Source organism: Watersipora subatra, chromosome 1 (assembly GCF_963576615.1).
Source record: "Watersipora subatra chromosome 1, tzWatSuba1.1, whole genome shotgun sequence".
Lineage (NCBI taxonomy): Eukaryota > Metazoa > Bryozoa > Gymnolaemata > Cheilostomatida > Watersiporidae > Watersipora > Watersipora subatra.
The window spans coordinates 54,258,023-54,282,950 of record NC_088708.1 but is presented as its reverse complement, the minus strand read 5'-3'; the positions used below and the strand labels follow the sequence as shown (position 1 = coordinate 54,282,950).

Below are 24,928 nucleotides of genomic sequence, written 5' to 3'. Positions count from 1 at the left end.
TTTTTTTTGTTCAATTTTTAGATGTCAGATTGTGTACCGAGTGCCACTGTTTTCTTCTTTCAGGTTTTTGAATTTTGAACGACGCTTGAATTCCTGATCTCTTATTGCCTTACTCGTATCTCTCATCACCTTACTCATATCTCTCATCACCTTACTCATATCTCTCACCGCCTTACTCGTATCTCTCACCGCCTTACTCGTATCTCTCATCGCCTTACTCGTATCTCTCATCGCCTTACTCGTATCTCTCATCACCTTACTCATATCTCTCATCACCTTACTCGTATCTCTCATCGCCTTACTCGTATCTCTCATCACCTTACTCATATCTCTCATCACCTTACTCATATCTCTCATCGCCTTACTCGTATCTCTCATCACCTTACTCATATCTCTCATCACCTTACTCGTATCATTCATCGCCTTACTCGTATCTCTCATCACCTTACTCATATCTCTCATCACCTTACTCGTATCTCTCATCGCCTTACTCATATCTCTCATCACCTTACTCGTATCTCTCATCGCCTTACTCGTATCTCTTATCGCCATACTGGTATCTCTTATCACCTTACTCGTATCTCTCATCGCCTTACTCGTATCTCTCATCGCCTTACTCGTATCTCTCATCGCCTTACTCGTATCTCTCATCGCCTTACTCGTATCTCTCATCCCTTTACTCGTATCTCTCATCGCCTTACACATATCTATTTTGGCAGAATAAGCCAGGTTTTTGGGTTATTTTGCAATTAGCTCGTTTGATGAATGTCCATTTTGCTGCTTCATCAGAAATCGTGAGTTTGGCTGGTCTGGGTTTGTTTACGGGCCTCCGACTTAGCCTTAAAGCTTTGGATGGTTTGTGACAGTGCATAAATAATTCACTTCTCAGTTGGCTTTTTATTTGCTGCATCGCGGTTTCGTTTTCTGTTTTTTTTATTCCATATAAGATAGCACTGATTTCTTTTGCTTCAGCCTCATTTTTTTATTCACAGTCATGGGTTTTGTTGACTTACTGACTTACAGTTGCGTTTTTAAGGTTTTGTGTTGTTTCTTCAAGCGCTGTTTTACATAAGCCTTATTTTTCCAGTTTTTTAATTCTTTCTGAGGGTGCTTTTGCTGTCTCAGCATAGGTTTAGTTAACCAATCTTCTGTTTGAATTGTTCAGCTTTGCTATTGCATGTACTACTGTCTTTGGAACCTGCAGTAGTAGAGTCACTGGACACCTATTAAACATATTTGCCACAATACTATCTCCCTCCTCATTATTCTAATTTTTGATGTCAGCATTTTCTAGACATTCACAGAAGCCATGATACCAGCAGTTACAACTGGCACATGATATCACCTTTGTTTTGATAATCATGTGCTTCTTATTGCCAACAGTTCCCTCACGCTCAATAAGCTTTAAGACACCGCACGGAACAGGAACATCGTCATTTTCATCAGCAGATTCATCTTTGTTGTTGTTGTTGTTGTTGTTTATTTGCATCAATAAGAAGCAGTCTATATCGAATATTTTTTTATTCTTCAAAGCACCTGCCATGACAAAACTGAAATCACGTAACTACCGAGATTCTTCGAAACATATAGCGTTACAAGTAATTACATTTACATAATCGAACATTCTACAATATAACTGTTTTGATATGTGGTTTTCTATCATCCACTCGCCTAGCCAGTTTAGCTAAACAGTTTGGTCTCTCAGTTTTCAGCAAACAGTTTCAAGGTGAACTTATCATAATCCTTAGTATTTTTGTCAAATTGGTCAATTTTTTTAACTAGTTTCAGACAATTTATGATTCAACCAATTTTGTAAAAATTTGTCAAAGTTTTAACCAATTCTGGCAAGTTAGTTAATATTTTCACAAAAAACTAATTTTTCAGCCTCGGTTTCAATTAAAAAGGTAATTGGAGATGCCGGGGATTGAACCCGGGGCCTCACACATGCAAAGCGTGCGCTCTACCACTGAGCTACATCCCCAACTGTTTACTAGATCTATACTGTTTATTGTTACACAAAAAAATTGAATAAATGAAAAATTGATGGTAAATGTAGACTATCATAATTATGTTCAGTTAATTCATTGCACAATGCTAATACAAATTACACTGAACAGCATGCTATATTAATTCTGCAAGAGCACCAGACTGAACTTAGCGAGCAACCATTCCCAGTAGAAAGTCCTAAACGCAGTGAGAACGCAAATTAACAGTAGCATCAACAATGACTACTCTTTATAGCGACAAAGTGAAACAATTTGTAAAATTTAATACTGAGATTATCAAAAACCATTTATGCTAGCTGCAGTAATTTTTCAGGTTCACAGTGATACCCATCGTCAGACAATATGTATAGATTAGATAGTGTTACGATGAGGCACTTTAGATCAAAAGACTATCATCGTTTCCAAATAAGCTGCTTAATAAAAATGACGATTTAATAAAAACTTTACCTGTTTAATTACGGTCAAAGGAGTATAGAGCACACTAAGCAAGCATTTAAATGGTGAGCTCTCTGGGACAATGTGTTGTTGTTGATTGGGCGGCATAAGTATATGACCCGTGTACTTTCACAAAGGAGTTGCTTACTCACAACAAGCAGGTCGTTGACTAGAGCAGACAACTTTAGCTGAGGTTATTGAGCGACGAACGAGAGCTTTTTCCTAGACCGAACCAAAGTAAACTGTTATGGATAACACGGCGAGATCATGGATCGACCACTTTGAGCTACCGGAAACAGCACCTTAAGATCTCGTAAGCTATTGATTTTTGTTTTGTTGGTTTCGAGTTGTTTTATTTGTGTTTCTCTCACCTATACTTACAATGTCTGCTGCAGCGCAACTACAGACTCAAGTTGAGCAACTGCGCCAAGAGGCTTCGCTAAACCGAATCAAGTTATCGGAATCACTGAAAGAGTTAGTGCTTGTCCTTTGTACAATTGTGATAAGTACACACATTTGCTGCGACCTAGATACTGTAGCAACCAGATTGTTGAAAGTAGAATTGGACGTGGCAGCAGTACTAAGTTCTAACGAATTAGAAAACTTGTTTTTATTTTATTACAGATTTGTTGGCTGAAGTCGTTAGTCCAAAATTGGTTTTTCTACCTCGTGTAGTTCTTTTAGACCGAGTAATCGTGGTTTGTTGTTAAGTACATGTATATAAGAACTCGACCATTCACTGTAATCATATGCAAGTTTTGGTCAATGCTTTTCTGTCTCGATGAATGCTCAAAAGACGTAAATTGTGATGTTAATGTGTCGCATTAGCAAAACTAACGATATTTGGGCGCATTTCTTTACAAGGTAGTTTTTGGGCCATAAAATACTGTTTATGTCGATTGTTTATAAATGTGTCTTATATTAAACTCGCAAAATTATTTTATTGCCTCAATCCTATCTACACGTGCAAGAGCTCTAAGGTACTGTCATCGGTTAAAATTGAAATGATCAAAAATGAATAAAAGTACTATCCGTTTGACGTTACTGACGTTTGTATCTTTTTAGAGAAGAGTATTAGCAAACACATTTTAGCACAGATATTATATCTCGTCTGTGTTGCTGTATCTTTTCTTTAGTGAACTTGTTCTTGGACTGAAGCAAAGAAGGAGTAGACGAGAATTTGTCATTTGTTGCACTTCCTTATATACTCCCAATACTGTCTTATGCTGCCTCAATCTACGAGCTTTACCCACTAGCTTTGTTTGCTAGCTTTACCTACTAGCTTTATTTACTAGCTTTATTCACTCACCGTAATTGCCAAGACCACCTGTACTGCTTTGAGCCCAGGCGCCAATATGACCTGAGCCTAGCAAATCCCATAATACAACACATATTCATGTAACTATTTTATTGTGACCAAGCTATTTTTATCGTTATCATGTGTGTGTATTATTAGGTCAGTAAAATTGATGTCCAAGTCGCAAAGTTAATTTTAAATGGGCATCACAAATAAACTTCTTAAGCAGTGGAGCATTTACCTAGTAAGATGTAGTACTAGTACATGTTTCGTGTCAGAGTTGAGAAAAATTTTTGTAGTACAATACTCAAACTCTACAGCCAAAGATGGGTGTATAAATTACAGTAATAGTTCTTATTTAGTTCTTTTTAGTCAAGGCATCTTTTTACACAATTGCCTTTTTAGTCATGGGCCTACTATCTACTAACTCATTTACTGGATCACTTCTGCTGTTAAACTTGAGTTGTCCGTTTTCAACTCAAACTATAAAATCAATATTAATCTTATGCTCAGCCAGGTATAAGCAAGCTCCTTTGCTAAACTACTTGGCAAGCATAAGACTTGTTATACCATAACGCTATTGATTCTGCTCGCAATATTTAGTACCCATACCTGCCAACTCTCACGCATTGGGCGTGAGACTCACGCAATCACCCCAAAAGAAAAAATGAAAATGCGCGAGATTTTTGCCCAAATTTCCACAATTTTATATAGACCATCATTGATACATCAATTGCCCCAAATCCAAATCTCACGCATTGCCCCACTCTTGGGTTGGCAGGTCTGTTAGTACCCATCCACTGCCATGTTGATCGTGTGTAGACAGAAACTATTCTTTCGTCATATCGATTATGTTCTACTTGCATTATAGATCTGATTTTTATTTCTGTTTTAAATTTTATGACAACTTTTAGTTGCATAAAGTGGTCTAAGGCTAAATTAATTGAATTTCCGTTAAGTATTACATAAGTTTTTTAGCTTTTGTGTCGGGGCTCTTTGTTGTCAACATCTACCATGCCAGTAAACCATTTATGAATATTTATTTCTTTGTTCTACTACGTTCTTATCCAAGTAAAACTGTTTTTTGTGAAAATAATTCTGACAAGCCCGATGGGATTTTGTCTCAGGTTGTGGTACCCACGAAACTATGCAAGTGTAACGGCAGTAAAGAGCTGCTCTTAAGTTTATTATGATGTACTCTGTATTAGCTAAGGCTGACCTAGAATAAGTTTCTAAAGCTATTCCACACAGGATACCTTATAGCGGGACAGAGGAATATTTCTTTTAAACGTGCTCGCGCAAGGCGGCTTGGATTTTAACACATAACCTGTGGTATGTGTGATGAATTTAGAACTAGTGTTGCACAGAAGTTGAATACACTTTCTATAACTATTAGTGAAATAAATATAGATGTGAATAAACTTACTGTCTGTAGCCTACTTCATAGAACTAGCCTGGGAATAAAAAGTCAATAAAAATGCCAGACTAACATGAAATTGAAATAGCAGAGCCTCACTGGCAGCATCAGACAAGCAGTCAGTTGATTCCATAATACTAGCTTAGGAGAACTGCAATTGCTACAGTTGTTGCGATCTGCTATTGGTCATTTGACTGCAGATAGTGCTTAAGCTATGTATCGTATGTAGTGCAGATGGTTGTTTTGTGTTGTGTAGCAGGGATTTCGCTCTCCATTTTAGCTTGATTGACTATATTAAAAAAAATGAAGCATTGGATCCATTCATTGCTGGAATTTCTCAAGCTGACAACCCATTCAAGGACCAGAAGGGATGTTTGATTATCTAGCGATGGTTAATGGTATGTATTATGGTTCGTTTCAGGTTTCTTATAATTTATACTATGCTTTATTAAGGCTGATAGACAAATGGTAGCCTGTGCATATTCATATTTTTGTCATCTAGACATTCACGCCACAGCTTCTTCTTGTTCATTTGGTTAAGCTGAAGGTATTCCCCAAACCCCGCTTCATACAAGCTAATATATCTTTGTAATAATAACATTTATTGCATCCTTCTACCCTTTTGTCCATCTCACATGTCATTTTGTTTTCTATTGTAGATTGCCTGAACTCTAGTCCTATACCCTCATAGTCACCTGTAGTGTATCTTCGAATCTCTCGTATCATTGCTGACTGCATTTTCAGAAGCAATTCGTTGTCTAGGTCATAGTTCTATAATAGTCGTACAGTTTTAATAAGGTTTGATATTTTAGAATATCTCTTTGCCTCATGTCTTTATGCTTAATTTATGTGTCTTGAATATATGATTATTGATTTCCGTATCATTATCATGCTCTGCATTTTGGAAACATAATAAAATTTCTATTATAGATATTCTAATGCATGCAAGAGTACATATTCCTAGTTTTCAGCAGGACCAATAAATCTTCGGTGAATACAAAAATATACAGCAAAACTTAGCTGGATTAATAACGTAAAAAATTTTAAAAGTCGGCTTTCAAACAAAAAATTGAACTCTAAATATATGGAGACCTAGGCTAATCTCGATGAAATAATATTGCAAGCATATCTGTTCGATTGTAGTAGAGGTTTTAGTAATTATAAACTTGTGCTTTCTATAAGCTCTGGAAAGAAGATGGCATAGTCTGGTGGAGTTTTGGTCTGTCCAATGGGAAACTGGAGTAGCTCTTGGCCTGCTGTGGAAATAGCGTGATTCTGTAAATAAAAAACTAGCAGTATATAACTAATCTTGGTCTGCTAGTAGATAGCTGACATTAGAGCTTGATTGCCTAGTTTGTTGAGCCTTCTAAGTGTTCAGGCTTAACAGAAGCATTTCATCCGTTATATGGCTAGAATTAATATTCTATAATTCTGCTCCATTTTACTGTCACAAATAGCTTTGTCTATGGCACAAAACTGCAGCTGTTCAAATTGGGAGTGAAAATTTTTCATATCTGAATACATCCATATTTCAAGATTTAGTGCAAGAAATATCACTCCTAGAATAAAAACGGATAAAAACAAAATTTGCCACAGCTCAATCCTGGTAGTGATACACGCCATACCAAATACAAACATCTTTGCCTACAGGTAAAAGTTGAAACTTTGTCATAAGTAACATTGCGCCATGTAAAAGTTTCAAATATAAAATAAAAGCTATAAATGTGAAGAACAAGATTTGCATGATTTCAAACTGCGATTCTATGTTAACATGCACCCCCTAGCAAGGATATACAATATTGGCAAATCTTACTTTGTGGTAAAGAAGTAAAGCGGTGAGTGTTGCGTGCTCCAATTGATTAGTTCCAAAAAACTGGTAGCCTTCAGTCTCACTAGTATCAATCAAGTAGTGCTTGCATCTGTCTTCAGCCTTGTATGATATTGCAAAGCCCCATATCTTTTCACTTACACGAACAAGAAATGAGCACTCCCTGGCATCGGACAGCAACCCTTCCGCCTCTTCTCGTGAGATCATACCTTGTAAAAAGCGCGACAACAATATTCATAAATGTATAGTGTTTCGAAACAGATAAGCTAAAAAAAGAGTTGATTATATTAAAACTCGGAGGTTGTTATGACTAACATCTTTCTGAGGAAGTTACAACCCTGTTTCACGCTTGGCCAAGCATGAAACCGCTAGCCAAACGTGAAATACATGTATATAGTAGCTGCAACAAGAAATTTTAGTCATAAAAACTGTCGTTTTTATATGTATATATGTACATGTATATATAAATATATGTATTTATTACTAAGTCTATTTGGTACCGAAGACTTAGTTCCTAGCAACTACGTTGAAGAAAATCTAACAAACAGTTTGAACTCACCGTGGAACCAGGGCTCAACTTCACCAGATTCAGTTAAACCTGTATTTTTGGGCTTTTCCTCTTCAAGAAACCACTTTACTATGTCACCTTTACCAGATGGTCGCGGTTTCGTTTGTGACATGCTAGAAAAGAAATACAACAGCGTTGGCCGATTCCTCACAAATAAGCAACAACGATAGCTATCCATCACTAAATAAGGAACAATATTGTAAGCCATAATTACAACATGAAACTGCTCACTGCGTAAGAATTTGTTGATGCTAATTGACGGATTAAAACAGAGGAGTTGGTGGCCTACGCATGATAAAATACAAGATATGATAACTCTTGACAAGCTTGTAGGCCTTACTACGACTCAGTCAGTCAATTATTTACTGAATTTTATATCGCATATAAAGCTCTGCGCAAACAAAGGATTCACCAATAGATCTCTAAGCATGTGAAGTAATCGTCTGTACACTTCAATACATCAGAAAGGAGCTATAAAAATGCAAAATATACAAACTTGAAGAATCTTTATTGTGTCAAGTTTGTAGTAAGCATAAAAACTTTCAACTAAACCATTTTTGTTAGGCTAGCATAGCTAAACCATAATTACACTACGCATCTAGCGCTATATCTCTGAGCAATGTTGATAATAATGTATTTGCTCAGAGCAGCGGCAAACATTTTGTAGACAGCAATAGGTTTTCTATATGATGGGTATTAGTTAGTAGCTAGGAGTTCCGCCCAATCTGTAATATTAATACAACAAAGATTCCTCTTCATTTTCTTGCAATTCTTTTTTGTCATATTACTATCAGATATGTGCAATGATTGAGAAAATAATCACCTGACATCCACACTCATCTTCATGTACCTTTTGATCAACAGCATTACAATTAATTAGCCATGCGCTGTTCTAAAAATTTCCCAAGTAACTACCAACAGCCTGTGATTTAACACCGACATCAGTTACTAAAACCTCAACTGTATTACGATTATCTTTATAGTTGCTGCTATATCAGGAAGTTGTCTTCTCTGCCGTGTAAACCAAACCACTGAACGACAGAAAACTGTTTATATAAACAATGAAAATAACCGAGCAAATTATACTAATTTTGGTGTCAATCACTGTAGGATCAGAGTTTACACAAAACAAGGATTAAAACTCTAATTTCCCTTATCTAGAAAGATTTTAGCTTTGAAGAAATGCACCCTCGCATTGCTTTTTTTTAGAGAATAATGTGCTCATTTATGAAGTCAGTCAGGGTATAAATAAAAATATGTAAAAGCAAATGTCAATCTTTACTCATAGATTTACGTCTAAATGACAAAAACCTGCTGAAATTAATACTATCAGTGAAAGAAATGCAGATTTATTATTAGCCAAACTAGGGATACCTACAATACAGCCTACCTTTGTCGAACAGCTACACTTGCATTCTTAATTAGTATCGCACTTTCCCTAAACGCTGTTTTTGGCTGTCGTGAAGCTCTATGATTGACCTCTTCACCTGGCTTTAGCTTGCTGTTGCGTCGGTAATCTTCTCGAGCATATCTGGCCAATTGACGACGTTGAGTATCTGCTTCCTTTGCCTGCTTTTCTGGATGTACAAAAGGCACAGATATTAGATTGTTCCAACCATCATTCCATATTGTCGTATTTTGACATTGACCAACTCTCTGCACGGCGATAATCGTCGGACAGTAATGTAAATTTCTATACCGTCTAATAACCACTAATATCCTACCACCACTGGTCACTTTTTATGGGAGTAAAACTCCAACCTGCTGTCCACAGGTCACGAGGTCACTTTGAACTGCTAGACCACCTCAACATTCCAATTTTTATCAAAAATACATTTTTACTTGAAGAAACGTAATTTCAATCAATGAAATGATTGTTGAACGATATTATAAAAATTAAATAATTCCGCAAACTGGTACTCTTATCAGTTGTAGGTTAGTATTGGCACTCATGCTGGTTACACGAGTAAAAAGTAATATTTTCTGCAAGTGTCAACACAACAAATATGTCTGAGCCGATTCTTTTCCACTGAAACGGCAAAATCTTAAAACGAAATATTACAAAAGTGTGAGTATTAAAATAGAATGCCTAACGTTACGCTAGCATTGCTGAAGATGTTCTACTAAAAAAATCAGACAAGAAAAGCTATCCGATTGAAAATAATTTGGCTTTCAAGCACAGCACCCGAAAAGCAAAAATAAAGCAATTGAACCGCACCTCGCTGTTGCCACACTTTGTCCAATTTCTGGCTGTCTTCTGTGGCCTTCTTTTCCCACAATAATTTAGTCTTTTGGAAAGCTGTAAGTATTTCTGAAGTTCTTTTCTCTTTGAGAACTCGATAGGATTCTTCACGTATAAGTCTAGCTTTCTCACTTTTCTCCTGTGGCCAAGGATATTACAACGATGCATGATAAACTTGATAATACATTTAGAAAACAGTTTAATAAATTACGCAACTATTCCAATGATTAGAGATTTTTTATTACAGATGAGTGTGTTGACATACACATTGTTGATGATAAGCTATGAAACAAAAATTTACCAGGTATATTCAATAACTGATTTGTGAATGAATTATTGTATGCTAGAAAATCGTTTACATCTAAAAATGTAGACAAACTTTTTATAACTGCAGCAAAGAAAATTGTTGGCACAACAATATCATTTTCAATAAAAGTGATTGTAATGTTTCTATGTGAACTAGAAATGGTATATCCTTAGCAAGTTTGTTCAGCTAAAAACAAATGAGGAATTATCTCCTCAATAGCTATAGTTTAATATTGAATATTAAAAATAATACAACATAATCGTGATTTTGAAAACAAAGGCGGTGAATAAGAAATAAAGAAAACAAAGATTTGTAGCAAAATTAATATATACAGCCTTGAATAACAAACCAGGAGTTATCTCCTCAATAACTATACTGTACTTTAAAATCGAATATTAGAAATAAAACAACTGTGATCTTGAAAACAAAGGCGGTGTATTAAAAATAAAGAAAAACTGTAATATAGCCAGCTTTGAATTGTTTAGATGTATTATTGACATTTTGATAAGTAAAAGTACAATAAACACAGTTGCAGTTACCAAATGAAACACCAACGACATAACCAAGCCTATTTCTAAAACTACTACAATATAATAACCATGCAATCTATTAATCAGTATGTGGTAAGCGGGATGGAGCTCATGCAAAGGCAGCCTCTTGCAACATTAATCTTAAGCCTTAGCCTGCCCATCACCTTGACCTTAACATATATGGCAGCTTTGAACTATTTTATCACCTTGACCACACTCTATAGCCCATGTCATGCATTAGCTACCCTTATTTGTTTAAGTAACATGTGACCTTTGACCTGTGCTGATGAGCAGAAAATGGTGTTAACTTTTTCATTAAGTGTCACCGAGTTAACCCCCTACCAACACTCATAAACACAGAGAACAAACAGATGTACAAACAGCCAAGAAATTTGGAAATTCTACCAAAAACCAAAAGGATGAAAACACAAAACACTAAACTAAACAGGACGCTGGAATTATGAGGATCAGGAATGTTGCAGCGATATGGTGTGAGAGGAGATATTCGCAATTGGCGCCAGTGGAGGGTGTAAGTTTCTAGCGATGTTAGATCTGACAAACACCCCAAAGCTCAGGAAACATGCAGCAACAAAAGGAGCTAAACCTACAACAACGAACAACCAGCAAAAGCGCTTCCGTGGCCAAGCAGACAAACGATGAGCAAACCTCGAAACAAAACTTGCAGCTTTTAGGATCGCAGCGCTCCTTAGGAGACGTGAGCTCAAATATTTCACCATCAAATTCAACGGTTTGATTATCAGCAGTGTCTGCCACCAACCCCAAGTGTGCCGGAGGAGCCGGCCTCGTACTGTTACCAGCGTGGAGACTATCTGAAGAGTGACGAGGGCACAATGGAGGCCGACGAAACTAGAAAAACATGTAGAGATTTAATTCAAGCGCTAATCGTTCCTATAAATAAAGAAATAATGGTATATAAAAACACAAGTCATGGACAGTGAGGACTGCAACATATGAGAAAACATAATTTCGATGTATGAAATGATCGTTAAACGATATAATAAACTTAAAAACTCAGTGAACCAGTTTAAAAATTTTGTCTTGTATTTTTAAACACTAGAACTAATTTACGTGCGTGCAACCAATAGCAGTTATCATGACTTAAAAAAACAAATGAACAGGACACAGAACCATTCAACAAAGATACTTGTGAAAAAGAAGAATGTGTTAAGAGATGATAAGAGTGAGACAGCATAAGATTGTATAGCGACGCCGTGCGACACAAAGTTTTTTCACTGAAGATCCCGTACATGCAAAGCTAAGTGTTTGCGACCTCCAATGGCAAGGATGAGACAGAAGAAGACAAATCCAAGCAAAGGGATGTGAAGAAAAACTCAAAATTTCTCGACATAAGGAAGTGAACAAAGACTCATTTAAGTTATTTTCTGTACAAAACTGATTTTCTACTCATGTAGATGTCAAATAAAATTCAACAACACAAATTGCATATTTTGCTTATATTTTGGAAGAGATAATAGGGCTTAAAAAATGTTCGTGGTAACTGTATACGCCGAAGATAACCTCAGACCTCTAATGCTAGCTGGACAACATGGTGAGTTAGTGATAGGAGCCTAACAAAAGAAGGAGGCAAGACAGGGATAGTCTACAAGACCCATACCTGAACTGGAGCTTCCTGTTCAACCAACTGTACAATGGCAAAACATAGCATTAGTTGACATGTCGCCAAATGTGGACAACTGATTTCATCATTCACAAAGGCTAATAGCACACAGACAGGGTGATACGTTTAATTATTAATGTGTGTATTAAAAACATAAGTAGTGGTAATCTGCATGGGCCTAGACAGTAGTTACCTGCATGGGCCTAAACAGTAGTATACCGGTATGAGACTAAACAGCAGTATACCGGTATGTACTATGTAGCTAAACAGTAGTTACCTGCATGGGCCTAAACAGTAGTTACCTGTATGGGACTAAACAGTAGTTACCTGCATGGGACTAAACAGTAGTTACCTGTATGGGCCTAAACAGTAGTAACCTGTATGAGACTAAACATGGACTAGAACCAGATTGTAAATAAACCTAAATGCGTGAAGCTGACTCGGGGGCTGTCCACACGGGGATTGAATTGTCTTGTGAAGAGATTCCCTACATGCATGAATTGGACTGCTGTAAGGATATAATTGTCACAATAAATCAATAATATAATAGTTATATAAAAAGGTGACATCTCTTCAACTAAAAACATGCATTCCAAACACACAAACGAATATTTATAGGCCCTAAGAAAGACTTGCGTAAAACAATGGCAGACAACAAAAGGACTACAGGGAGGCATCTGTAGTTCAAAGAGCAACTTGTACTCCATAAAGACATGTGTACCCCATAGAGACACCTGTACTGCATAGAGACAATCTTGCTCCATAAAAGCACATGTGTTCTAAAGGGACACCTGCACTCTACACAAACAACTGTACTCTACATGGACACGTGCACTCCACACAGACATCTGCAATCCACACAGAAACCTGTACTCCACACAGACACCTGCACTCGACACAGACATCTGCACTCCATACACACACCTGCACTCCACACAGACACCTGCACTCAACTCAGACACCTGCACTCCACACAGATACCTGCACTCCCCACAGACATCTGCACTCCATACACACACCTGCACCCCACACAGACACCTGCACTCTACACAGACACCTGCAGTCTGTAGAGATGATACCTGTGCCCATGAAAGTACTTGTGTTCCATAGAGGTGCTTATGCATCAGAAGCCCTGGTGTTTTCTAGAGACACTTGTCTCCCATAAAGAGCACCCACACTCAATGAAAACATCAGCCCTATAACGAACACAGAAGCACTCTAGAGACACAGCAGTGCCCTAGGACACACCCAGGACGAAATACCGATAACTATAAGTACCTTTAATTTCGCCACTTCCTGTTTAGTCTTGAGTGTCTCTTTTTGTCGCGCATTTTCTGCTTCCTTCCTAAAAACATTATTTTAGTCGCTAAACTTGTCATATACGGTTGCACAATGTCTGAAAAAGAAAGTATGTTTCGTAAGTCAAATATTTAGTAAGTAAAGACTGATTTTCCATAAATGCCCAAATCTATTGCAAGCACCTAAAAACTCGAACATAACGCTTGTGTAAATTATAAACACATGTTAAGGTTTAAACTTGTAACAAATACATGTTTGAATCATATGACTAAATAATAAATTAAAAGTAGCCATAGAAAAAAGAACAGAAAAATAACGAATAAAAACTATGAATGGCATGTTTGTTCAGTCACCCTTAGCATCCACTGCCTTGACGATGCGAAATCCGCAGGATTTAACGAGGCAAAGCGGAGACCACAGGGAGTGGGAGGATGGCAGTCAAAAAAAGGTAGGTGTCGTATTGTTGTTTTGGTTTTGTTCGCAATAAATGTTTTTTAAGAGTATAAGTAAAAAGATTTAAAGGGATCGGGACGAGCATCATACAGAAAACACAGAACTTGAATTGCTAGAAACACAAGTTGTACTACTCTACATGTATATATGATATACGTTAACTCCAAATTATACAACAAACAAAAATGAAACACTTGTCATTTACTGACTTGACTAGCAAATGAAACTGAGTTGTAGGTCCTCTCTATGGAAAGCAAATAAGTTAAAGGTTGACTTGCAACAATATTCACATTACAGTTATTTGGTATCAAAAGATTCACCATGTTTTATTCTGCTGTGTTGTAGGTGCAAAATATGTGGAAATGTGATTACAAGCTCTTAAAAGCTAAAAAACGAACAGATAATCACCGCCATCACGAAACTGTCGTAGATTAGAATCTCTTTTCGAAACGGCTCAATTGGGACGTAGATGATCGAGATGGCTTCTGTCTACACTTTCATGCAACCTCATTCGTAAAAATATTTTCACAAATATACTTCACGCATTCCATAAAACCATGTCTATTGTCTTTATGCATCTATTTCATCACCATTGTAATGCTGTCACTTTCAGCACTGATATCTTATGACCTACCGTGAAAATTCGTTTAATTTTTTAACCTTAGCTCGAAGGAGTGCATATCATTCTCTGATAAACAAGACAAGCCTGTTGGTCACCTGTGATAATCAAAAAATGCTGCAGAAATTATTCGCGCTGTTTGGCAGGAAGTATGGGTCACATGATCAGATTACGACTAGACGATTAGACCAAGCCAAAACAAAACTGTAAAGTAGCGAGCATCTATAATTGATACGGGCTCTTCGGTAAAACCCGAAGTGTTTGTCATAAACTAGTGCTACAAGAAGTTTCATATTGAGCTTTCTATAGGCCTCTCAATTCACATGAGAACATCACATGTCAAAACAATAACCAAATGGATTGACTACGCCAGAGAAATAGATTGATTCCAATCTACGGTGGTTTCGTGATGGTGGCGATTAACTGTTTGTTTTTAGCTTCTAAGAGCTTGTAATCACATTTCCACATATTTTGCACCTACAACACAACAGAGTAAGACATGGTGAATCTTTTGATTCCAAATAACTGTAATGTGAATTTTGTTGCAAGTCAACCTTTAAGATAGGAAGCAAACAAATGGGCCAAAATACCAAACCATCCAATGGCCTAAAATACGAAACCATCCATACAAAGTCTTTTGTATCTAAAAATACCCTTCGCAAGTCGAAGCGAAATATCTACCAAAAGATAATTCATATCTTAAAAATGTTGTATGTACAGTCTTTCCTAGGCAGAGGTTTGACTGCATACGCTTAGAAAAATAAATTGCTTAACATACTGTTTGGCGGCAGCGGCTAAAGCTGCTAGCCTCTTTTCCTGCTCCTGCCTCTCCAACTCAAGACGCTTCTCCTCTTCCCTTAGCTTCTGTTCAGCCTCCCGCTCTCCCTTCTCACTATCACCACGCAACCAAATAATTTACTCTATTTTATTATGCAATTGTAAGAGCCAAAAAGTTTGCTGCTTTATTAATAACCAAATCCATATCCTTAAATAAGAGATAGCTTAGGGGCTGACCACACATGTACTCAACAGTCTTATGGAAAGGTCCCTAGTTTGACAAACTGATACTTAAAACACATCGTACAGCAAATCCAAATACAAACAATGACCAAAATTAATAATGAAGGAATGGAGTGAAACTCACCTTTATTAACAATAAATTTCCCAATCAGACTTGTCACAAATGCATTGTAGATAAAAAAATGTTGCTCTTGCTATTCCCTACTATATTTTTATACGATTCAATTTTAGTAAATAAACAGTGTGAGTAGAAGAGCAGCAAAAATATGTAAAACATTTAGTGACTAAAGGAGGTGTGACAGGAGCAAAGTCTATACATTTTTTTTAAATGATTCCGAACGGAAAACTTTGTTTCTATCAGGAGTCATTTTCTCATGAAATAAGATACAACTATTTCAAATGTTTAATGAAATTCATAGGTTACTGTCAAAATAGTTATGTACATGTAGTAGACTATCCACTCAGCTAACCAAAGAACTTTCAGGGATTCTGTAAAACTTTTGTAACGAATAAGCTAATATTTGTAACAAAACCAAATCCTACTAACATTATAATCATGGGCTATCACACTTGAATTATTTATAAACATGGGCTATCACACTTGAATTATTTATAAACATGGGCTATCACACTTGAATTATTTATAAACATGGGCTATCACACTTGAATTATTTATAAACATGGGCTATCACACTTGAATTATTTATAAACATGGGCTATCACACTTGAATTATTTATAAACATGGGCTATCACACTTGAATTATTTATAAACATGGGCTATCACACTTGAATTATTTATAATCATGGGCTATCACACTTGAATTATTTATAAACATGGGCTATCACACTTGAATTATTTATAAACATGGGCTATCACACTTGAATTATTTATAAACATGGGCTATCACACTTGAATTATTTATAAACATGGGCTATCACACTTGAATTATTTACGCAATGTTGAATATTTTAGGTTAATCAGCTATTGCAATCCACAGAAGTCAACTTAATACTTACGAAATGTTTGATTTAGTTTTGATTAGATTTTTAAATATTGAAAGTACGATGCATGCAGAGATTACAACTTTTAGCTCTACTAGAAATGTGAGAAATGATATAATTTTTAACTTTCACTACATGCGATTATATGAAGTTATACATCAGGGCAGGAAAAAGCATGCATTTGAACCCATCATCACATGAACAACAAACTGAAGGAAACAAATATAAATTTGATACTGCAATAAATCAAAATATGAAAAAAGTATTTGTATAAATATTTTTTAATTTTCAAGACACACCTCTTTAAATAATATCATATTTGACCGAATCAAATTGAACACAATTGAAGCTTTTCAGTTTCCATCTGCCCAGCAGGGGCTTTTCTACCTAGTGTCTCTGCATTTCAACATTGAGGATTTTCATTTCTTAAGAACTAACCGAATAATAGCTGCTTCCTTCTCTGCTTTCTCATTTGCCTCCTTTTTAGCCTCTTCCTCCACTATCTGTTCAATCGACTTATCGTCAGGGTGCTCTCCCATTACCCACACCCAAGGATTTTTGTCGACACCCAACAGGAAGTTGACATGCTGCGAGGTGGCTACAAGCCATGTAAGCACTGGTTTTACAGCTAGTAGACACAGTAACTAATCATATATGATAACCTAGCGAACAAAGCAAATGCCAAGTTTGTTTTGACAACAAAAGACAAGTTGGTCAATTCGCTGATGCTAAAGAATTAATGTATTTCAAGACTTTTTCAGTCTCTTCTGGCAGCGATGTACCATTGTCACATGGACCGCTCAAGGGTGCCCAAAATGTTGAGCAATCCACAAAAAAGTAAAATTTTGTATGGGTCGCTCTACATGAATAGCAAGAGCTGTTCATACGACTGATTCATCTATTCCTAGCACAAACGCTGTAAGTTACATATAGATACGCTTTTAGATTGATTTTGTATGTAAATAAAAGGTCAAGTAGCACTTCCCTTTTCACAGTTTGTTGCACACGAAACAATTATAAACGCTTTGAAATTGATTGCAATGGTTGACGTCTTGTGCTGCTTATGAAGGAAAAATGTATGTCCAAGTGCTTCTTAAGTATTCAAAGATAAAAAACAAGTTTTTAATTGCAAAATTAGGTTCGCACTACTTTACTCAGTACCCATCCATCGGTACTTCACTGTAGTAGTACTCCACTGTAGTAGTACTCCACTGTAGTAGTACTCCACTGTAGTAGTACTCCACTGTAGTAGTACTCCACTGTAGTAGTACTCCACTGTAGTAGTACTCCACTGTAGTAGTACTCCACTGTAGTAGTACTCCACTGTAGTAGTACTCCACTGTAGTAGTACTCCACTGTAGTAGTACTCCACTGTAGTAGTACTCCACTGTAGTAGTACTCCACTGTAGTAGTACTCCACTGTAGTAGTACTCCACTGTAGTAGTACTCCACTGTAGTAGTACTCCACTGTAGTAGTACTCCAATGTAGTAGTACTCCACTGTAGTAGGATTTTCAACATTTATTCCTAAATTTGATAATGAAAATTATGCAGAGTAGCAATCAAGTATTCTAAAGATGGAATGTTGCATTTATAGGTAAACTAGGTGAAATGCCCGGCATTTCACAGGTAATAAAAAACTTAGAAATGAAGGTGCTCATTTACTTCTTTATGTGTCCAGCCAATGCATAATTTAAATATTCGAAAACGCGAGACATTGCTAAAACAGATTGTTAAAAAACGTTTCTTACTGCTTATGCTAGACATTCGCTCAAGATTTAAAATAACTTATAAACAATGGCAGGTAACGCAGTTGCCATTGGCTAAGTTTCATTACCTAATGAATTTGAGTAAAATAAATAAGAGCTGTGTAGAACCTTCTGTCTGGGTGTTAAGAAAAAGAACATTATACCTCACAGGAATCCATTCGTATATTCTACGGATGCACGAATGTGTTTCAAAATGCACTACCACTGAGCCAAATATCCAGCTTGCCACATCTTGAAATAATTGTATTTTTAACCGTTATGCATGATGATCTCTCACCCAATCATGATCTTCAAGCATGCTAGAATTATTCAAGTTTGCTAATTATTCCAGAGTATGGCAAGCAGGTCATGTGGTGTAGTGGATAGCACGCCTGTCTGCAGAACAATCGTTTCCGAGTTTAACTCCAGTGCGAAGTGGTATTTTTCCTTCCTATAACTTTATCGCTATGACTGGACATATAGATGACAGACCAACAAACGACAAACAAACACTTAGATTTACATATATAGATGAATATGAGTAAAAGATTTACCTTATTTGTGGTGTTACATGCCAATTTCTTACTTGACCGCCAAGCTGATACAAAATTCTAATGCTTAAAACAAGCCTTATAATAAATTATTTTGTCTGCTGTGTTAGTACCTTAATAAGGAATACATTTTTTTAGGTTGTACGAGTTACTAAATTTCTTCCATAGAACTATTGCTAATGCTATAGCTACTCGTAGTGTGTATTCAAAGCAGCCAGGTGTATGGCATTACCAATACCTTAAAACATGTTGCATTTGTAGCTAAACGAAATAGTCTTTTGTAACGAGATATTTAGTTGAATGTTAGCAGCAAAGAACCTATCCTATAAACTAAAGAGTAGTAGTGCATATCGAGTGACAGTGTGTGACCCATTTCTCACATAAAGTGTCCTATTTTTTTACAAGGAGTGACCATGGGTGACCCATTTCTCACATGAAGTGACCTTTTTGTGACCCATTTCTCACAAAGAGTGACCCATGTATGACCCATTTTTCAAATTGCTCATGGAAAAGTTTGGTATTCATATGGCACCACTAATCTGGATCGTTCAGGAGCGGTCTGTATAACAACAGTAATAGCGAGAGAAGAATACTCCAGCTAAAAATGAAGGCCAATTGACTTAAGCCTCATGATATTTTCCCCAGAATCTACGTATGTTGAGAAATGTGCTAGAATAGATAGTGAAGACATGCATTTTGAATGTCAGCACTCAGTCATTTTCCATAATTCACATTTCCTGGAACCAGTCATTCGCAGTAACTAATTGGTTGTTTGTCAATTAGTTGAGCGGATGTGCCACAACAACATATGATGGATGTCAAAAAGCAGAGGTTATTTGGGAGACCGGGTACACAAAAGTCATCACAGAGAACTTAAACTAAATACTACACAAAACCAAACAAGACTCCAATTAAAATGTGTATATACAACAAAACTATTACTGTACCATTTTTCTTAGTCAGGGCAACATTTGATGTTTCCTTGCCCTCATTTGCCTCAAACTCTTTCCATCGTCTGACCTGTTCCTGTGAAACAGAGAACAAGTGAAGTGCAATAACTCCCTCTCACTAATCCTGCTCAGGGTGAGAATGAACTGGCTGAGTGAATACCTGTGAGATGATTAACCATAATATTCCTTGTAGCACCACAATTCGCATACACTATAATAGATGTGTGCAAAATCTATGTACTGATAGCAATGTACTGATAGGTTTTGTAACAATTCTTTCAACTTATCCTCCAAAACATGCGATAGTTCTATATGACTATGAAACACTGTCATAGCTTTAGAATACAATAGTTCTATATGACTATGAAACACTGTCATAGCTTTAGAATACAATAGTTCTATATGACTATGAAACACTGTCATAGCTTTAGAATACAATAGTTCTATATGACTATGAAACACTGTCAGAGCTTTAGAATACAATAGTTCTATATGACTATGAAACACTGTCATAGCTTTAGAATACAATAGTTCTATATGACTATGAAACACTGTCATAGCTTTAGAATACAATAGTTCTATATGACTATGAAACACTGTCATAGCTTTAGAATACAATAGTTCTATATGACTATGAAACACTGTCAGAGCTTTAGAATACAATAGTTCTATATGACTATGAAACACTGTCATAGCTTTAGAATACAATAGTTCTATATGACTATGAAACACTGTCAGAGCTTTAGAATACAATAGTTCTATATGACTATGATACACTGTCATAGCTTTAGAATACAATAGTTCTATATGACTATGATACACTGTCATAGCTTTAGAATACAATAGTTCTATATGACTATGATACACTGTCATAGCTTTAGAATACAATAGTTCTATATGACTATGAAACACTGTCATAGCTTTAGAATACAATAGTTCTATATGACTATGATACACTGTCATAGCTTTAGAATACAATAGTTCTATATGACTATGATACACTGTCATAGCTTTAGAATACAATAGTTCTATATGACTATGATACACTGTCATAGCTTTAGAATACAATAGTTCTATATGACTATGATACACTGTCATAGCTTTAGAATACAATAGTTCTATATGACTATGATACACTGTCATAGCTTTAGAATACAATAGTTCTATATGACTATGATACACTGTCATAGCTTTAGAATACAATAGTTCTATATGACTATGATACACTGTCATAGCTTTAGAATACAATAGTTCTATATGACTATGATACACTGTCATAGCTTTAGAATACAATAGTTCTATATGACTATGATACACTGTCATAGCTTTAGAATACAATAGTTCTATATGACTATGATACACTGTCATAGCTTTAGAATACAATAGTTCTATATGACTATGATACACTGTCATAGCTTTAGAATACAATAGTTCTATATGACTATGATACACTGTCATAGCTTTAGAATACAATAGTTCTATATGACTATGATACACTGTCATAGCTTTAGAATACAATAGTTCTATATGACTATGATACACTGTCATAGCTTTAGAATACAATAGTTCTATATGACTATGATACACTGTCATAGCTTTAGAATACAATAGTTCTATATGACTATGATACACTGTCATAGCTTTAGAATACAATAGTTCTATATGGCTATGATATTATATATACACTGTCAGAGCTCTAGAATACAATAGTTCTATATGACTATGATATTATATATACACTGTCAGACTAACTTGATATGAAAAGCATGAAATGAGGCGTCAAAATTGTAGATAAGAGCAAATACATTAATATTTCAGAACTATTTGTAACCAAGCTTAATTTTTATGAAACCATAAAAGAGAGAGAGGCAGATTTTCACAGCAACATTGAATCAGTCACCTCTATCACCTCTATTGACCCACACACACACTGCTAACTAACAATGTTAACATCAGTTTCCAAGCCATAGCTAGTTATTAGCACCACAAAGAATACGCTGCTCAGCCAGCTATAAGTAAGGAAGTGCACTAACCTCTCTTATCTTTATAAAGATAAGCTGCTTCTGTTCCTCGGAGAGCTCAGCAAGGAGGTCAGGCTCTATGTACATGTCCCTAATTATCTGTTGCAGCATGATTGCAGACTAGCGGTCTATAAGTAATTGCTCGGCTGCAGGTAACTCCGACCACCCCAAGATGGAAAATAAGACAACTAAAGAAACAGAAAAGCTTGAGCGCGACAATAGAGCAGTCAGCGAGAAAGCTAACCGCAATATGAAGCTCATGAGCATGGTACAGTAGGCTTAACATACACCTTAACAATTTATTACAATAGATAGATGCCTGTCATATCTAATAATTTAATAATTCAAGCGGTGAGTTAAGTCTGTATAATTTTACACTCTCATTAATATCTAAATTACCAAAGTGTCAGACTTCAACAACTAACTCTTTTGGTAGTCTAACTTTAGTTATATTTCAACAGAGTTGCAAGGTCCAAAACCTTTGTCTTTAACCAGTAATTGCTTATATGCATAATTTGCATATTGCTAACGTTCACACTTTCATTCAGATAATAAATAATGGCCATATAAACAAAAAGGTAATACAGTGTTACGGCATAGCATGGATTTGAATAACTTAGAGAACATGTAAAAAACCTGCATGACAAGTTATACAAAGACTGAAAGAAGCAAATCTAATTAAAATGTTGGTTCCGTTTTAATCCTGTGGTTAGTACAATCCACTTACAATGGTGGAAAACTTCCTCTTGCATTGGCTGAACAAGGATGACAATTATCTAATCCATCAATCTCTGTAATAACAAGAGTAAAACAGCAGTAGTCATCACGAAATAGTTGGGAGCTTTATACATCATGAGAACTCTATGTTAGCATGTCTATGGTTGTATTCTGTCATATCATTCAAAATATTAATAAGGAAGGTCAACAGTGCTATAAACAAGAGACCTGAAATAAAGATTTAAAGTTATATTAGTGTTCTTTAAACCCTATGAAAAATAAAAACTTCACCGTCTAAGTTTTTAAAAGTGACACATGTCAGTAGATTAAAAGACCAGCCATATTAATTTGTCTATTATGTGTATCTGTTTAGTGTCCATTATAAAAGTAACTATTCTCTAAATGCATAAGCACAAGTTATGCTTTTTTCTACTTGATTCGTTTGATTGGCAGTAGGCTGCTTACTTTACTCACACAGGTTTGAGACTAGTTGACGTGAAACCTGATAACATTTATGGCCTACAAAGTAGCAAGGTTACTTCCTGGATGGGTTTCCTCCTAGACGCTTTCAAGTGGGAGTGGAAGTTGAGCTACCCATACAAGAAAGTTTTATGCAGTTAATTAAGTTAAAAAAATTCTAGTCTGTTAATATTGATAGACCGAAACACTTTTGGATAAAGATCCTTACAGAAGATTCAAATTCATTTGGTCTGTGGTTATCTTTGGTGAAATACATTACTTTTGATCGGACCAGTTTAGCCGAGTAAAAATTATACAATCGCATATGCGTAGTTACATGTCAAAGTAGGGTATCATCGTAAAACATTTTTTCATTCTGCTTGGAATAAAAAGCTATATACCCGAATGTGGTGTTAAAAGTGCAAAACAAAACATTTCAGCGAAAACGTACCTGTTTACGATAAACCAAATCAGGGGTTTGATGGAGCCAATTTCGGTAAATATCCAAAACATTAATAGGAAGTTCGATTAACATTTGGTATATATAAAACTGTTCTAAGGTTTGAAAGTGAAGTAATCCATAATGGCTATCCCAAGTTATCCACAACAACAATAAGTTATTGTAGAGCTATATGTTACATTGTAAAGTGTTTTGTCACATTACTCCCGTACAATATATTGTGTTTAAGCTTTTGATAGCTTTCAAACACCTCGATAATCATTTCCTATACTAAGATGTTGGCATAACTAACAACACTACCGTTCTGCATTACCTGTCGTCCGTTTTACACTACTAGCTTTGAAAAGATTTGTGACTTTTTATTTAGCCCCAACACGGTCTTGGCAGTAATTTGCTCTGTTACAAACACTATATCCCTCTTTGCAGTGTTTTCGACCAAATCCTTAATGAGCGGCGGTTATCTCTTAACTTATCTGAGTCGGAAGTTCCGTACTAGCATTTAGAGAACGGGAGGTTGTGTTTGCTTGGAGCTCTGATTGGCCATAGTAGATGACCACGAAAACAAACTATAGTATCTCGCTGTCCACCAATACAAGCCCGTAAAACGCAGTAAATATGATAGCACGCGTTTTCAACTTTGAATCATGCGCAGAGCGGTTTTTATTGGGGCTAGTAGTTTGATTCAATTTTTCTAACACTCGAAGGCTAAGGTTCTAGGAAAAACGCGGACTATATTAGCGGTTGTCTTTTCTTTGTAAGACAACTATAAATCCTATTCACTTGAATCAATGATATACAGCCCCCAGCTGTATATATCATATACAGCCCCAAGCTGTATATCATTGCTTGAATTAACCAAATTGACAGAGTAGTAAAAATACAATGATTACCTAGCATTTAATTTCGACTTTCATTGACGAGTGCTAACAATTTACATTACCAAAACAGGTCAACTAATTATGAGTAAGAACACGTACAGTGAGCTTTTATGCTCAAATTCAAAACAACTCAGTTTTAGTTTAGACCAGTGGTTCCCAACTGGTAGTCCATGGACCCCTAGGGGTCCATAGGAGGTTTTGAAAGGGTCCACAGGCTGGTGCCAGTATTGGTTTTTTTAGCTAGTTATTTACAGCTATTTCTATCTTGTAGTGATTGCATCAATGATATAAAACCCTAAAAGGATAGGTGACGGCTATTATATGGGCAAGGTTTAATGATCGAGCTTTGTTGAGATTGTGCTAGCCTGAGTTTTGGGGCTATGCGATTCCCGCGGGGTGGTCGCGTTGTCTTGTTAGGTTTTTGGGTCTAGACTTTTATCACCTATATGTATCAATCCGCTGGATAGTACCTGATTTCCCGT

At 36.1% G+C, this 24,928-nt stretch overlaps 2 protein-coding genes, 1 long non-coding RNA gene and 1 other non-coding gene across 8 annotated transcripts; 1 reads left to right on the top strand and 3 right to left on the bottom strand.

Annotated features, from left to right (window-relative positions):
- Nucleotides 1-24: 24 nt before the first annotated feature.
- Nucleotides 25-705, bottom strand: LOC137388948 (probable DNA repair protein RAD50). Its single transcript, XM_068075458.1, has one exon. The coding sequence runs from the start codon at nt 703-705 to the stop codon at nt 25-27; it is 681 nt and encodes a 226-aa protein (XP_067931559.1).
- A 1,204-nt stretch (nt 706-1,909) lies between these two features.
- Trnaa-ugc (transfer RNA alanine (anticodon UGC)) lies at nt 1,910-1,981 on the bottom strand. The gene has a single exon. It is a non-coding gene; the product is annotated as a tRNA-Ala (tRNA).
- Nucleotides 1,982-2,715: 734 nt separating this feature from the next.
- On the top strand, nt 2,716-6,036 carry LOC137398782 (uncharacterized). The gene is made up of 3 exons (XR_010979019.1): nt 2,716-2,754; nt 5,436-5,553; nt 5,815-6,036. It is a non-coding gene; the product is annotated as an uncharacterized lncRNA (long non-coding RNA).
- Nucleotides 6,035-24,052, bottom strand: LOC137398746 (SH2 domain-containing protein 4A-like). Of its 5 annotated transcripts, none has more exons than XM_068084942.1 (14): nt 23,882-24,052; nt 22,660-22,723; nt 21,945-22,137; nt 19,909-19,987; nt 17,102-17,261; nt 15,419-15,532; nt 13,548-13,614; nt 12,267-12,293; nt 11,297-11,497; nt 9,770-9,932; nt 8,942-9,128; nt 7,543-7,664; nt 6,969-7,192; nt 6,035-6,430 (listed from the first exon to the last, which is right to left on the bottom strand). In XM_068084942.1, exons 3-14 carry the CDS (start codon nt 22,041-22,043, stop codon nt 6,314-6,316), a joined length of 1,560 nt encoding a protein of 519 aa, XP_067941043.1. In that variant the 5' UTR covers nt 22,044-22,137; nt 22,660-22,723; nt 23,882-24,052; the 3' UTR covers nt 6,035-6,313. The 5 variants fall into 5 exon arrangements, with proteins under 5 accessions (XP_067941043.1, XP_067941037.1, XP_067941051.1 ...); XM_068084936.1 differs by having other exon boundaries at nt 21,945-22,120; XM_068084950.1 differs by lacking the exon at nt 11,297-11,497 and having other exon boundaries at nt 21,945-22,120.
- Between the last annotated feature and the right edge of the window lie 876 nt (nt 24,053-24,928).

What these genes read in the sequence shown, in the direction of transcription:
- LOC137388948 (XM_068075458.1), bottom strand. Translation starts at nt 705, where the DNA reads ATGTGTAAGGCGATGAGAGATACGAGTAAAGGGATGAGAGATACGAGT.
- LOC137398746 (XM_068084942.1), bottom strand. Translation starts at nt 22,043, where the DNA reads ATGCTGCAACAGATAATTAGGGACATGTACATAGAGCCTGACCTCCTT. An exon ending in CAAAGTGTGGCAACAGCGAG is followed by an intron (nt 9,129 to 9,769) that starts GTGCGGTTCAAT and finishes TTGTACATCCAG; the next exon opens with AAAAGCAGGCAAAGGAAGCA. An exon ending in AGTTGAGCCCTGGTTCCACG is followed by an intron (nt 7,193 to 7,542) that starts GTGAGTTCAAAC and finishes GCTTTTTACAAG; the next exon opens with GTATGATCTCACGAGAAGAG.